At 43.4% G+C, this 14229-nt stretch overlaps 2 protein-coding genes across 2 annotated transcripts; both read left to right on the top strand.

Moving 5' to 3' along the window:
• Positions 1-2993: 2993 nt before the first annotated feature.
• Positions 2994-4559, top strand: slc18a3b (solute carrier family 18 member 3b). The gene has a single exon (XM_076143503.1). The coding sequence runs from the start codon at positions 2994-2996 to the stop codon at positions 4557-4559; it is 1566 nt and encodes a 521-aa protein (XP_075999618.1).
• Positions 4560-7662: 3103 nt separating this feature from the next.
• Positions 7663-13777, top strand: chatb (choline O-acetyltransferase b). The gene is made up of 14 exons (XM_076143545.1): positions 7663-7707; positions 8238-8429; positions 9211-9329; positions 10315-10368; positions 10651-10831; positions 11342-11519; positions 11614-11783; positions 12186-12286; positions 12380-12502; positions 12582-12704; positions 12801-12942; positions 13113-13175; positions 13257-13394; positions 13511-13777. Exons 1-14 carry the CDS (start codon positions 7663-7665, stop codon positions 13775-13777), a joined length of 1896 nt encoding a protein of 631 aa, XP_075999660.1.
• Positions 13778-14229: the final 452 nt, after the last annotated feature.

Raw genomic sequence — 14229 nt, 5'->3', positions numbered from 1 at the left:
TTGTAAACATAAGACGCTATAATGGCCACAGCTGGACAGGAAAAGAGCAGGAATCCTTATCATGCGGTCATGAGTCTTCTCTCTGTTTGTGCTGAGTGCTTGAGTTACGTTCTGTTCACTGTAATCAGACATGTGTTAAATCATCACAGACAGATGTTGGCATACATCTGTCATCCCTGTGGGCTAAAACCTTTTCATCCAGCAGAGCCACCGCACATGTGTTCACAGCCACAAGAGATGTAATTAGTCGCATTTTCACCAAACGTGGTGTTCTCTTTTGAATTTCCAAAACAGCATGAATCAACTTGAAAAGAAAAAGAGTTAATGTTGGTGTTTTCTCCTCAACTCAATTCATAAATGAAAGAAGTCAAAGTGAACTCAAATGTCAGCTTGAATCCAAGTATAAATGACAAATATTTACTGACTCTCTTGAATGTCAATCGTGTTTGCGAATACACCTCAAATTTATGTGATCCAAAAAAATACACATTAACCCTTTAAGTTCCCATAGTGCATTAGAGTGAATAATAAATCCTATTATGTTCAGATGGATTAGATTTCAACACAAGGCGGAATTCATATTAAAGCGGATTACCATTCAATTCACCTCACACCCATTTTAATGTGTGATCTCAGCTGTTGCAATGTTGAGGGAAAAGTAAATCTGTGAGAATGACAAAATAACATGAGAGACTAATGTACACTGATGTGAGTGACTGCCCAGCAGAGGTAAACACGGTTCTAATAAACAACAATAGACTAGTGGGTCAATGATCAACACTGAATATTGGGTGTTTACTTTAAATAATGTCTTTATCTAGTCATTCTTAGACAAGGAGGTCAAAGGTGTGAAAACAGAGTTGTCCCAAATGAAACATTAAACGCCACAGTCCACAGGTGAAATCACACGACTAATAAGGAGACGTGTGAAACAACACAAAGGCCAAGATTGGTTTTGGTTTACATTATAACTACGTGATGTAATCTCTTTCATGATCCCCATCATAGCCTATATTTTGATTATATTCAAGAAGTGTGTCAAGAAAGTCAAATGTCAATTGTGGGTTTCTTGGAATCTTGTAATCATTTTAAAGGATTAGTGCCGAAGTCTAATCTGGGTTACATAATATATGCATCACTAACCCATACCTTGACTCAGCAGGGTCTAATTCTTCAGATCATTTTAATTTTCACGTAAGTGTTGACCTGCCCATTCTGACAGCAGGGACATATTGACAACATTATTGATATACATTGATATGCATATATTGATATATATACATATCAATATTGTTGTCAATATATATGTAGGTGTATATATGTATATATTGACAACAATATTGGTAAGTTTTGTTTATTGCATTTAAGGAAATTTGCTTAACTTCTAATAATGCTAATAATAATTTACTATTTTTTGCAATAGTAGTTGTATTGGTAGGAATAGAAGTAGTAGAAGGACTTTGATAATATTTGCAAGTCTTTGTCGCCCTCTGCTGTAAAATAAGGTAACATGTCTTTCAAATGATTACATTATATTAAGACAAAACGGACATCATATAATAAACAAATGAATGGAGAATCTAAATTGTAATAACAAAAAGTGTTTCCCTTATAACACAAAATACAATAAATCATAAGTGTTTGGTTGTGGTTGTGTTCTTCACTGGGCGTTTACAGGCCAGACAATGTTTTTCCCCAGTTGTATATAATACCACCACAAGGTGTCGCTCATGCCTTTTGCTAAAATCAAAAAGGGTTCTTAAACGTTTCCAGCAGTGTGCTAGTCAGGAGCTTCAGCGCAGGACATCAGGCTGAGCAGCAACCAGCGGTCCTTCCAATACATTTATTAAGTAAAGCAATTATATTATTATAGATGTATCTTATCATTAACTACATTTTTGAAAAAGTAAAAGGTATAAATGCAGAAACTGAAGCGTGAAAAAGCTCCTGTATCTGCGGAAGCTGTCCACAGCCCGTGGTGCTGAAATCCACAGTTGATCTGCAGTTGATCTGCTTTGTGCACATGGTTAACCGCTATTTTTGGAAATATCACAAAATATATATATATATATATATATATACTCCAAACTTAAACTATATTTCAATGGTTTGATAATCTTCTGCACTTTTGCTTTCCAGACGGCTTACAATGTGAATGTGTTAGTTTTTTCTGAGATGAAAAGAAGACAAATTCAGGTATTTCTCTGCAGCAGTGATCTACTCTTGCTTATGTGAATGAGTGTGAACACACACACACTCTCACTCGCCGCTCTCTCTTTCTTAACACCGCAGTAAAGAGTCACACACTGAGCGAGAAGAAGGATTTTTTTCTTCTTCCACGCTCTTGTGAAAGGGTCGTGATGGCGCTCACTGGTTCTTATTGGTTGAAGTGATTGCTACCATGGTTGGAAATTAACATAAAGGACGCAACCGGAGAAGGGATCCACTTGGGGGCAAGCTGGTATTGCGTCACAGCTCTAAGTGACAAAAGGGAGACAAAAAAAGGGACTAAAATATCGCCAAAGCAGCGGGTTAATGTGCTCCAATGGCCAGGAAGCCTCCCGCGGTCTCAGAGCGGAGCGCCAAAGTGCCACAGGTGACGGGAGGCATGAACACTGGGATCAGACACTCGGAGCGTCGCAGGTGTTACAAATAAGCAACAAAAACAACTGGAAACAAACAAACTTTTGCCATGTAAAAGGATCAGCAGGCGAAACATCTGCAAGGTGCGTTTCCACCACGTCACTCCTCGGGAAATCATGAGACAACATCAGCCGTGGCTGAGCCGAGGACAAGTTTGAAGAAGCTGAGGAAAGGCGTCTTCACCGATGAGGCTGCCAAGTTCTTCTGCGCCTCTCCCTTTACGCACCAGCGAGGCGAGGGCGACCTGCACCAGCACATCCATGTAGAGGAAACACCTGGGAGAAGACCGGAGAAGCACAACTGCACATTTTGACCAAAAACGAAATCGAGAATCCTAAAGAAAGCACATAATGGAGAGAGAAGGCGAATCATCCGGACTCGCCAAATCAGCAGCGGTGAAACTGTCCGAGATGGGACAGAGAACCAAACAGCTGGGCACCGCCATGAAGGATCCACACCAGCAGAGACGGATCATGTTAGTGATCGTCTGCGTGGCTCTGCTGCTGGACAATATGCTGTACATGGTGATCGTGCCAATTATTCCAGACTATCTCGCCGATCTGGAGAGCGAGCAGTCAGAACACGTCCACGTAGTGCTGCACCCCAACACCTCAGCCAACAGCACAAGCCAAGACAAGAGCAACAAGAACAATCTAGACGTGCAGATCGGAGTACTGTTCGCATCTAAAGCCATTCTGCAGCTGTTAGTCAACCCGCTGTCCGGAACTTTCATAGACCGAGTTGGATACGACATCCCGCTTTTAATCGGACTGTCTGTCATGTTCGTGTCCACGTGTATATTCGCCATCGGGGAGAACTACGCGACTCTCTTCATGGCTAGAAGTTTACAAGGTCTCGGATCTGCTTTCGCGGACACATCCGGGATCGCGATGATAGCCGACAAGTACACGGAGGAGCCGGAGAGGAGCAGGGCGCTCGGCATCGCGCTGGCGTTCATCTCGTTCGGCAGCCTGGTGGCGCCTCCCTTCGGCGGCATCCTGTACGAGTTCGCGGGTAAAAAAGTTCCCTTCATCGTGCTCGCCTGCGTGTGCCTGGCGGACGGTGTCCTGTTACTCACCGTCATCAAGCCGTTCTCCAACAGGACTAGAGAGAACATGCCGGTCGGGACCCCCATTTACAGACTCATGATCGACCCGTATATAGCTGTGGTAGCCGGGGCGCTCACGGTGTGTAACATCCCCTTGGCCTTCCTAGAACCAACCATCTCAAACTGGATGGAGAGCACCATGCACTCCACCCAGTGGGAGATGGGACTCACTTGGCTCCCGGCGTTCTTCCCTCATGTGCTGGGTGTCTACATCACCGTCAAACTGGCCTCCAAACACCCGCACTTGCAGTGGTTCTACGGGGCTTTGGGGATGGTCATCATCGGCGCCAGCTCCTGCACCGTCCCGGCGTGTAAAACCTTCGGCCAGCTCATTTTCCCGCTATGTGGCATCTGTTTCGGCATCGCCCTGGTCGACACGGCGCTGCTCCCGACACTCGCGTTCCTGGTCGACGTGCGTCACGTCTCCGTGTACGGCAGCGTTTACGCGATCGCCGATATCTCTTACTCCGTCGCGTATGCTATGGGTCCCATCGTAGCCGGGCAGATCGTTCACAATCTCGGGTTCGTGCAGCTTAACCTCGGTATGGGCCTCGTCAACGTGCTTTACGCGCCGGCGCTGCTGCTGTTGCGCAACGTGTGCCAAATGAAACCGTCCCATTCGGAGAGGGATAACCTGCTAGAAGAGGCTCCGCAGGGGCTGTACGATACGATCAAGATGGAGGAGAGGAAAGGGAAGAAGAGGGGATATAACACGGCGGGTAATTGTTTACCGGTAGACGAAAACGGCTTCGATCCTTTTAAAGCACAGCGTTCCTCAGAGGAGTCATCCGGGCCGGAGTACACTTAAAAGAGCGCACAAACTCCGAGCGCCTCCGGAGAGACCCGAGCAGGATAGAAGAAGCTGTAGTGATTTAAACTCCTGTGTAATTACAACTGATGTGCAATATAAACACAAAAACACCCCCAAAAACCACCAAAATCAAGCGTGTGTGTGTGTGTGATCCGTTTTTTCCAAAGTTGATTTTTCTGTAATTTTTTTGAGCGTAATTTTGTATGTGTCTATATGTGGCGTTTGTCATGGACTTTTAAATGGAGTATTGTGAGAGATCTATCAGCTACTGTTCAATATGTGTCTATAACTCTATATTGTACAAAGGTATAAATAGATAAATATGTGTACAAGATTATATGGGACCAACTATAAGCAGCACACACCCCCTCACATGAATAACCTATATTTTTAGTCTTTGAAAAAACTTTGATGACTTGCACAACAAAGGCCTCATTTGTTTTATTCTGCTTAGAAATATAAAGAATTGTAATTTGTAACCCCTACAGGCCGGAGTTCTTTTCTAATTTGAGATTTTTTGTCGTCCGATGTATCATAACAAATTTTTTTTTGTATATAATGTGGATATATGCACAATGTAAATTGTTACAAAAGACATGGACCTCTGCAAAGTGAATATGTATGTGTGTGTGTATGTGTGTGTATGTGTGCGTGCGTGCGTGCGTGCGTCTTTGTTGAATCATTTTGTTGTCAAATCGTAGCCAATCAAGTCTCCCGAATGAATAAATGTGTGTGTATTCATTTAATATTTGTCGTTTTAATAAATCTCTGTTTGGATCTGAGTAAGAGTGAAGATTCGTTTTTGGCAACTGGAACACAAACATACATTTTACGAAATATATATGATAAAAGTATTACAATAGGCATCACAGATTGGGATATTGGTATATTCCGTATAATCTAAAGGTGAAAAATACAATGGTGTCGCAAATAAATAATAAGAAATGATCACAATTGATTATTTATTGATTCTATCCTTGATTTCCAAACATGAGCCCATTTGGAGAGGCAGAGCGCGCATGACGCAACTTCAAAAGTGCAATCAATCTGATCAAAAGTGTTTTTCATTCAGGAAAGATAGCCAATAGGAGAGGAGAGCTTTTTTTTAACAAAAAATAGTTTTCATCTGTGTGTATCTAATGAAATCAGGCCTTCAAAGTGTGAGAGAAGAGGAACAGTGACGGTTCTGAAACTGTCATCACGTCCAGCAGCTCAGGACAGGAACGGAAGCCGGTGAGCATTCTTATAGACAGTTCTCACCGGGTGCGGGCAGGGTGGAAGCAAGATGTCAGATTACATGATCCACGAATAGATTTCGATGGGAGGAGTTTAGTAGCCTGAAGGCGGGTAGATGCATGGACGCAAACACCTTCTTCAGCATCTTTACTCCAATGCGCGTTTTAACGTGGAGACGCATGAACCTTATGGCGAGGAGAGGCGACGAGGAGGAGCCCTGTGCGTAAAACAGGAGGAGAGAGTCGACAATGTGGGATTTCACGGCGTGGACGTGGGAGGCGATGTGATCGAACCTCCTGTGTGGCACTGAGCAGGTAAGCAGACTTCTTTCTATACGGAATAGAATAGAAGATATACATGACAGGAGTGTCGAGTTATAAGAAAGTTGGTTTTAGGTCTCTGCAAGTTATTTAGTGTGTTATTAAGGCTTCATTTGTCATTGAGCTATGAAAACAAATGTGGTAGTAAATGTCTAGTAGTTGTACAATGTTAAACATTTTACCTGAAACAAGCTTGGACTTTTAGTTTCATTTTCAAGTTCAAGTTTATCAGGAAGAGTCTCCTTGAGATGAATCATCTCGTTTTCAAGGCAAGACAAGACGAGGGAAAATATATAGAGTACGGTATAAATATATTAGAGAGAATGGTAAGAATGATCTGAAAAATGATTTTGGATAACAGAAGACATGAGAACAAATAGAGGATCGTTGAAAGCAATTGTAATTAGACATTTAGACATAAAGGTGGATAAACAAACATGATTTGTAGCTCAATTATACCAGTCAGAAGGGAGCGTATAGTGTGTAAACATGTGACAATGGTGCGTAAAATATGGACAACCAATAAGCTCAAATCAAGTCACATGTTGCATGAAGTGGGAGGAGATTGGCTCTCAGTGCACTTATGTAAAAAAAGAAACATCAGTATAATGTAGCAGAGATCAAATGAGTTGTGAGGGGAGTTTCTGCCTCAGATGTAAAAAAAAAAAAGAAGAAGAGTATTGGGATATTGGGAAAAATACACTTTTTTTCAGAACACCATTAAAGTGTGGCTTGAATGTAAGTTCTGGGTCCAGCCATAAGTGCATAGATACTGAACTGAATTTGATTTAATAATAAGCCCGGTTCCAAAGATCATTGTGTGTGATTTAGTTCTGTTAAGTAATATTTAATAATACTGAAGGAAGATCATTAACAAACATTTTAAACAAGAGTGGTCCTAGAGTGGAACCTTGGGGAACACCTTTTTGTTAGATGAACATGTCAGACTGTGTCAGATTGAGACTGCCTAAATATGAGTAGTATTGCGCAGTAGATAATGGTTGCTCCAGTATGTCGTTATCAACTCTGACTTGTTTCAGATGGCATTGTACATTCATCAGAATCACACACAGAACCTCTACTATCTGCTGTAAGGATGTAGAGCGAATGAATCAGTAAAAAGCCGTAGTAAGTAGTAAGTAAAGCTACGGTAGTTTAGAGCAGAAGAAGAATTGAGCTTGCGGTCTTGCAAAATTACACCTCCAATAATGTTTGTGGCCTCCAGAAGCTCTAACTTTGCACAGATTTGTTTTGAAGGTCAAAAATTTGAAAAACTATGTCAGTTTGCACATAAAAGTATTTGGATTTTAATCAAAAATATGATTCTAGAAGCTACTAAGAGATACACGTCATCTGCTGTGATTTACTGTATTATTACTTCATATTATACATAGTTACATTGCTCAATAGACCAAATTTATTCTCCAGTTAATTTTCTTTTTCTCTTTCTCAACTGTCTGCCCATGCATCACCCAGCAAGAGCTGAGACATCAAACTAACTCCACAGGGTTCGCACAATATTTTCCCTGGACCGAACCGCAAACATGCCCATCCTGAAGAGAGAGACGTCCAAAGAGCGAGACAGCCAAGTATGCTCACATAACACACACACTCACACACTTCTCCAGTCATTTACCATGTTGAAGCTTAAGCTGCACCCCTGCCTGCACTTTATTCAAAACACACACACACACCGCATTCACACTGAGGTCAAATACAACTATATTCACACAATTGGGCTCTTTTTTTTTAAGTAGAGCTGGATAACATATTGAGCTATTTAACTGTGATCTTGGGTTACTAATAGTTTATATGCAAATGATCAAACATCAGAGAAGAAAGATAATCTATATGCATATTTGTTCCTTGAAAACAAGAACATTTTTGATCCCACAAGGCTTTGCAGTTTACTCTCAAACATGCCTTAAAGCATTTACAATGAATATTTAAAATTTGGTTCTAAAAATATAAGAATAAAGAACAGATCTGGAGGGTATTTCCCCTTTAGCTCATTAATTAATGAAAGCACAGGTTTAAATACAGGAATGACACTGGAATGCTGAACGTTTGCCATTTTTCAGGAGTATTTGTGTTAATCTGTTGTTTTCGCTGATGTCAGGTCTTGCCAAAGGTCCCCGTACCGCCGCTGCAGCAAACCCTCGACATGTACCTGAGGTGTGTGCAGCACCTGGTGAAGGACGAGCAGTTCAAGAAGACAAAGGCGGTGGTGGAGAAGTTTGGGGCTCGCGGAGGTGTCGGGGAGTTTCTCCAGAAGAAGTTGGAAGAGAGGAGGGACAACACGGCCAACTGGGTAACCAAAGCACACCGAGTGGAAAATGAGCTGAAGAGCAAATCCATGCTTATAAATTTTCCTTCCTTAGTTTTTGTCCCTGATCAATAGATGCTTTTGTTTTTTCCTGTATGACATTGGAGGGACTCGCTCCTCCTTTATTCATTTTTCCAGTCCAGTAAGAGTTAATTTGGGAAAACTCGAAGGTCATTACAGTCTTCATCATTACTGAATACCACACACACACACACACACACACACACACACACACACACACACACACACACACACACACACACACACACACACACACACACACACACACACACACACACACACACACACACACACACCATTCATGACGTTGACCTTTGTAAACATTTGTAATCGATGTTCATTTTTTGACTTGTCTTTGTAATATCGGGCGTAAACCCTTTCATCTGCCGTGTTAGTTGCTAACAAGATCCATTTATAGATATTTGATACAACGCCCATTTACAGAAGAGCTGACAAAAATGCAACACCTGGTGACAACGGTGACATGGATTTATCTCAGCCTCTGTCCCTTTGCAGCTTCAATCTCTTCCCCTGAACGTGCGATGGGTCAAACAACAATTCACACACCTCTGCGACATACATCACACTCCCACTTTCTGTTTGGCTCTCACCCACACCGCTTCTTCATCCAGTGGCGATACGCTGTAATGGCTTTTTCACTTCATTACCCGCAGGTCTGATATGTTTGGTCCAAAAGGTTCAATAAAGAGCAAGAATCCATCCCATCTCTTTGTGTTTCTCTCAGGTGTACGACTACTGGCTGGAGGATATGTACCTCAACAACAGGTTGGCTCTTCCGGTCAACTCCAGTCCTGTCATGGTGTTTCCTAAGCAGACGTTCAAAGATCCCGCAGATGCCGTCAGGTAAGTGCTAACTGTGTGATTCCTCATGTGGAAGCTTGAATTCATTCAGTTGCCATTTTGTGTGTAGAAACGTCTCACAATGTTCACAGGAAGGTCAAAATATCTCAAAAACACTGATGCACTTCTGCTGTCCTTCATCACAGCACTGCTGTGCACACTGAGAGACAACAGACCACTGATTCCATTATATCTAGTCCATTTAAGCCCCACCCACAGAAAAAGCCACACACACAAACACACAAGGAAAATACCCGAATATTTCAAAACTGAGCATGTCCATACCAGCGTCACTAACCCAATGGAAAATGCACAGCAGCATAAATTCTGTATCTGCTGAGAGGTTTATGTTGTTTCCGGCTCAGATTAAGATCAGAATCAGCGGCATGGCATCATCTCTTAGCTGAAACTCTCCCCGTGATTAAATGAGCCGTGGATCCAGCAGACATCACACCGGTCCGCCCGGCCCTGTAACTCACCATTAGCTTTTGTCAGCTCGTGCTGCTCTAACTGAATATTTCCAGAGCGCCGCGAGCAGCTGGTAATCTACTGACACGGCCACTTATTAGATTGGGAGTGACAGGACCAAGCTCTCCGCCGAGACTGCTAGTCAGGCCTCATTTAGGGGTGTGGTGCGCCGCGGCCCCCTCCTTTGTATCGATCTGGCTCTTGAACGCAATAACACCAAGACAAATGACATACAACACAAGAGCTGACGGGGGCTCTGTGTTTTCCCTGCTCGTCCTCGCCGCCTACACACACACACTCGCTGTCTCGATCTGCACAAACAAACACACACACACACACAGCACACACACAACTCACCCACTGTATCCTACTAATTTGCTCCAATGTGATTACAGTTAGTACTTTGAAAGATGAGTTTGTCCAGTTATGAACCCTGGCAGGTCCACTGTTCCATGTTCAGGCTCGTACAGCAAAACCCCTCAATTTAGATTTTAATTCCATTCCTTTCACTCTTATTAAGATTTGCTGCTCATCTCGTCAGAGGAGTGCTGGAGTACAAACTTCTCATCGATACGTAAGTTGATCCTGCTTAGAGATGTAATAGATAACCATGTACCCACAGTTAAACCTGCACTCTATAGGCTGGGTTCTGATTGCGAGCTATGCACATGTAGGATTGGGATAGAAATTGATAAATACTCATTTGTTAAGCCCTAAATCTAAAAAAATATAAACTAATTGATAAAACAGGTTTGATCCTAAATTTGCGTTTGATTACATTCATCTGAATCGCAGCCTAATGTTGAGTCGTCAAGAGTTTGATGGGTTTGTGTCGTGATGTCTTTTCGGCCATCAGACGAGCTCTGCCCATGGATTTTGCCCGGGGCCAGCTAGCCGGGACTCCTCTGTGCATGGAGCAGTACTACCGCCTCTTCACCTCCTACCGCTACCCAGGGCTGAAGACTGACACGCTGAAGGTCAAGATGAACGCAGCCTCCTCTGAACCAGAACACATCGTCGTGGCCTGCAAGAACCAGGTCAGGACGCTAGATTGCAAGGAAACAAGTCACACGTGTCACATTTCTAACTGAGGAAAGCATAGATAACTTTACTTAGATCTATCTAAGTCATGTCATTTCGGATGCAAATTTAGTAATTGCAGTACATTCACACAAACAACCAAAGAACTACTAGAGTACTTCTTCCCGTGGGGCTTCTGTTTTGGATCACGGATTGTGCCTCTAAATGCTGAGACAACACTGCAGGGGGGCTCACCTGGAAATGGCTCTGGGATCTATCAATCTGTGGCACATGAGGGCGCGTCTCTATGGAGATACAGGCAGTTAATGCAATTAGCGTTGATTGAATTTACCACTTTGGTTGAGAGCTTCCTTGAGTCACTTTAAAGTGATTGTAGGAAATGAACGATCGGCAAAAACACATCTTTAGTCAATGCCAATAAACAAATACTGTACAAATTACTACTACATATTTTTCAGGTGGCTGATATCAGATTTATGGTTTCTGTGATCTTATTTTCTCACTAGTTTTTCATGTTGGATGTCGTCGTAAATGGCAAGCAGCTGAACGAGATGGAGATTTTATCCCAACTAGAGAAGATAAAGAAAATGTCAGAAAACGCTGAGGAGAGACTTCCTCCTTTCGGTGTGCTGACATCCGACGGAAGAACAGAATGGGCACGAGCCAGAGACGCGCTGATGAAAGGTTTCCGATTAAATTGCAGACAAAAGTTTAAGACTTCACTGACCATTTTCTGAAAAAAAATAACCCAACAAGCCACTCTCCTCCCTACGTCCAGACCCGACCAACCGGGCGTCTCTGGCTCTGATGGAGAGCTGTCTGTGTATCGTGTGTTTGGATGAGCCCAGCGGATTGGAGCCCAGCGACACCAACAGGGCCCTGCTGATGCTGCATGGCGGAGGTGTGGAGAATAATGGGGCGAACCGATGGTACGACAAGTCGATGCAGGTAGGGCCACGCTAACAACTTTAACAGTATACCAAAGCTAGTAGACAGCTTGGCATTAAGTATCAGTATACACTTACTGGATGTGCATCTTGGAGATCCTCTGAGACCTTTGATGTCTCCAATATGCAGTTCGAACTAGTTAAGATCCATGCTTGATACATACAGTATAACAAAATGTGTGTATTTCTGAAAAACAGACTCGTAACTAGAAGCCATTCATACCTACACCAAGGCCGAGTAGCCCTCCATCTCCAGATGATGGATCATAACTGGTTATTGACTAGACTTGAAGAATAAGCCACGCTCCTTTCAACTTTGGCAGCCAATAAAGTTAAAGTAAAAATTAGTTAACAGAACCCAACTATACTAAACACACTTTGAATTCAATGCACCTTCTCTTAGTTGGTTATAGGAATGGATGGAATTTGCGGAGTGGTGTGTGAACATTCACCGTTCGAGGGAATCGTCCTCGTGCAGTGCTCAGAATACCTCATGAAATATGCGTAAGTTGGAACATTGAAACGTCTTAAAACAACGTATCTGTTTTCAACTACTGCTGCCGAAAGTCAAACTGTACATGTTGTTCGTCTGAACAGAGCAGGAAGTCCTTCTAAGCTGTCACCCACCATCAAACAGCTCCCGGCGCCGCAGCGGCTGCTCTGGAGGTGTGACCAGCACATCCAGGGACTCTTAAAGGCATCGACAGAGAGACTCAGAAGGTACTGGACCATCACAAACGAACGCACACAACCACATCCACCAAAGACAAGAACAACGTATTTCGGTTTCCCCCTTCAGGCTGGTGAATAATCTTGACATGGACGTATTCAAGTTCAGCACTTATGGGAAGGAATTCATCAAAAAACAGAAGATGAGTCCGGACGCATACATACAAGTCGCCCTACAGCTCGTGTTTTACAAGTGGAGTATATTTACAATCTGTATCTATTTCAAGTTACACATTTCAAGCCTACAGATGAGAACAAATGTGCCTCATACCTTCTTTTGTCCGCTCAGATGCAACGGAAGGCTCGTGTCCACCTACGAGAGCGCGTCCACTCGGCGTTTCCAAGAAGGCCGGGTCGACAACATCCGCTCTGCCACGTCCGAGGCCCTGGCCTTTGTGAAGTCCATGACAGATGAGAGAGCCGCTCTCTCCGTGAGTCATTTTTCTCACTTTGGCCCCAATTATCGAGCAACTCCCATAATGCCGTCCATCACGCCTGCTTAAATGGAACAGGTGCCGGCAAACCCAGTGTCCCCATTCAGAAACAGATGAAGCCCTGGCAGGTGTAAAGCATCTATAAAAATGCACTCTTTCTATCACAGGATTCAGAAAAAATGAAACGACTGAGGGACGCGATCAATGCCCAGACAGATTACACAATCGCGGTGAGTACTTCGCAGCAATCTAGCAATGACAACCGCAATTTATGTGTGAAATGAATGAAATGTAACCAAACTGTTTCTCAGGCGATTACAGGGATGGCCATAGACAATCATCTCCTCGGGCTTCAGAGGATTGCAAAGGAGCTCAACGCGGAGATGCCAGAGATCTTCTCTGATGAGACGTACCTGGCCAGCAACCGCTTCGTCCTTTCAACCAGTCAGGTAAGAAGCCATCTTTCTTTACATTTAGATGTGTATAGATACGTCGGCCAAAAAAAAACAAAGAATCTGTCTCAAGCACTTGTACAAACAAAGCTCTTACACTCTTTATCTTCCAGGTCCCTACAACGGTGGATATGTTCTGCTGCTACGGCCCGGTGGTGAACAACGGCTACGGCGCCTGCTACAACCCACAGTCGGACCACATTGTGTTCTGTGTGTCAAGTTTCCGCGAGAACACCGAGACGAGCTCGGCCGTTTTCGCCCAAGCGCTGAAGGAGGCCCTGCTGGAAATCAGGGACCTGTGCGTCAGGATGACCACTGCGGCTTCCAAGTCAAGCGATGGCGGCCAGGGAGCAGGCAAGCTCCATAAATCAGGGAAGTAGACTGGTGACGCCCACTCAAGCTGCTCCTCTAAGAACTCCTCCGATTCAGCCTTTAGACTCACAAGTGGTGACATCACCCAAGTCTTTGTTGTGCAATAGTGAGTGTTCCATTCAAAATAACGTGCAAAACCTTAAAATTCATGTGTAACTATTTATGTGTATATATACTGTATAGAAAATGTCTATCAAAAGGGGGAAACAAAAAAGATTCATCCGCTCTATGTGGATATCAAAAGACTTCAGGGTCGAGAGCTGACCCCACTTAACCCAGTAGACCAAGATAACTGGTCTGCTGCCTTTAGGAAACTAAAGCCATGTCTGATATTTCGCACTTGTGTGAGCTTCTGGATCAAACTGAATGATCTCAGACTATTATTTTCAAACTATATATTTAGAAATCCTGGTTATCCAGATGATTTGCCAAGCGGAATCAGCACGCGTGGCATAATAGT

The sequence above is a fragment of the Genypterus blacodes genome, unplaced genomic scaffold, assembly GCF_046128005.1.
Source record: "Genypterus blacodes isolate CSIRO-AG114 ecotype Tasmania unplaced genomic scaffold, CSIRO-AGI_Gbla_v1 ptg000026l_1, whole genome shotgun sequence".
NCBI classification, from domain to species: domain Eukaryota; kingdom Metazoa; phylum Chordata; class Actinopteri; order Ophidiiformes; family Ophidiidae; genus Genypterus; species Genypterus blacodes.
Note: the sequence above shows the minus strand (reverse complement) of the source record. Positions and strands in the feature narration are given on the sequence as shown.

Bases quoted from the DNA above. Each gene is read 5' to 3' on its own strand.
- slc18a3b (XM_076143503.1), top strand. From the start codon at position 2,994: ATGGAGAGAGAAGGCGAATCATCCGGACTCGCCAAATCAGCAGCGGTG.
- chatb (XM_076143545.1), top strand. From the start codon at position 7,663: ATGCCCATCCTGAAGAGAGAGACGTCCAAAGAGCGAGACAGCCAA. The intron at 8,430-9,210 runs GTAACCAAAGCA...TGTTTCTCTCAG, and splicing joins GGGACAACACGGCCAACTGG to GTGTACGACTACTGGCTGGA. The intron at 10,369-10,650 runs GTAAGTTGATCC...TTCGGCCATCAG, and splicing joins TACAAACTTCTCATCGATAC to ACGAGCTCTGCCCATGGATT.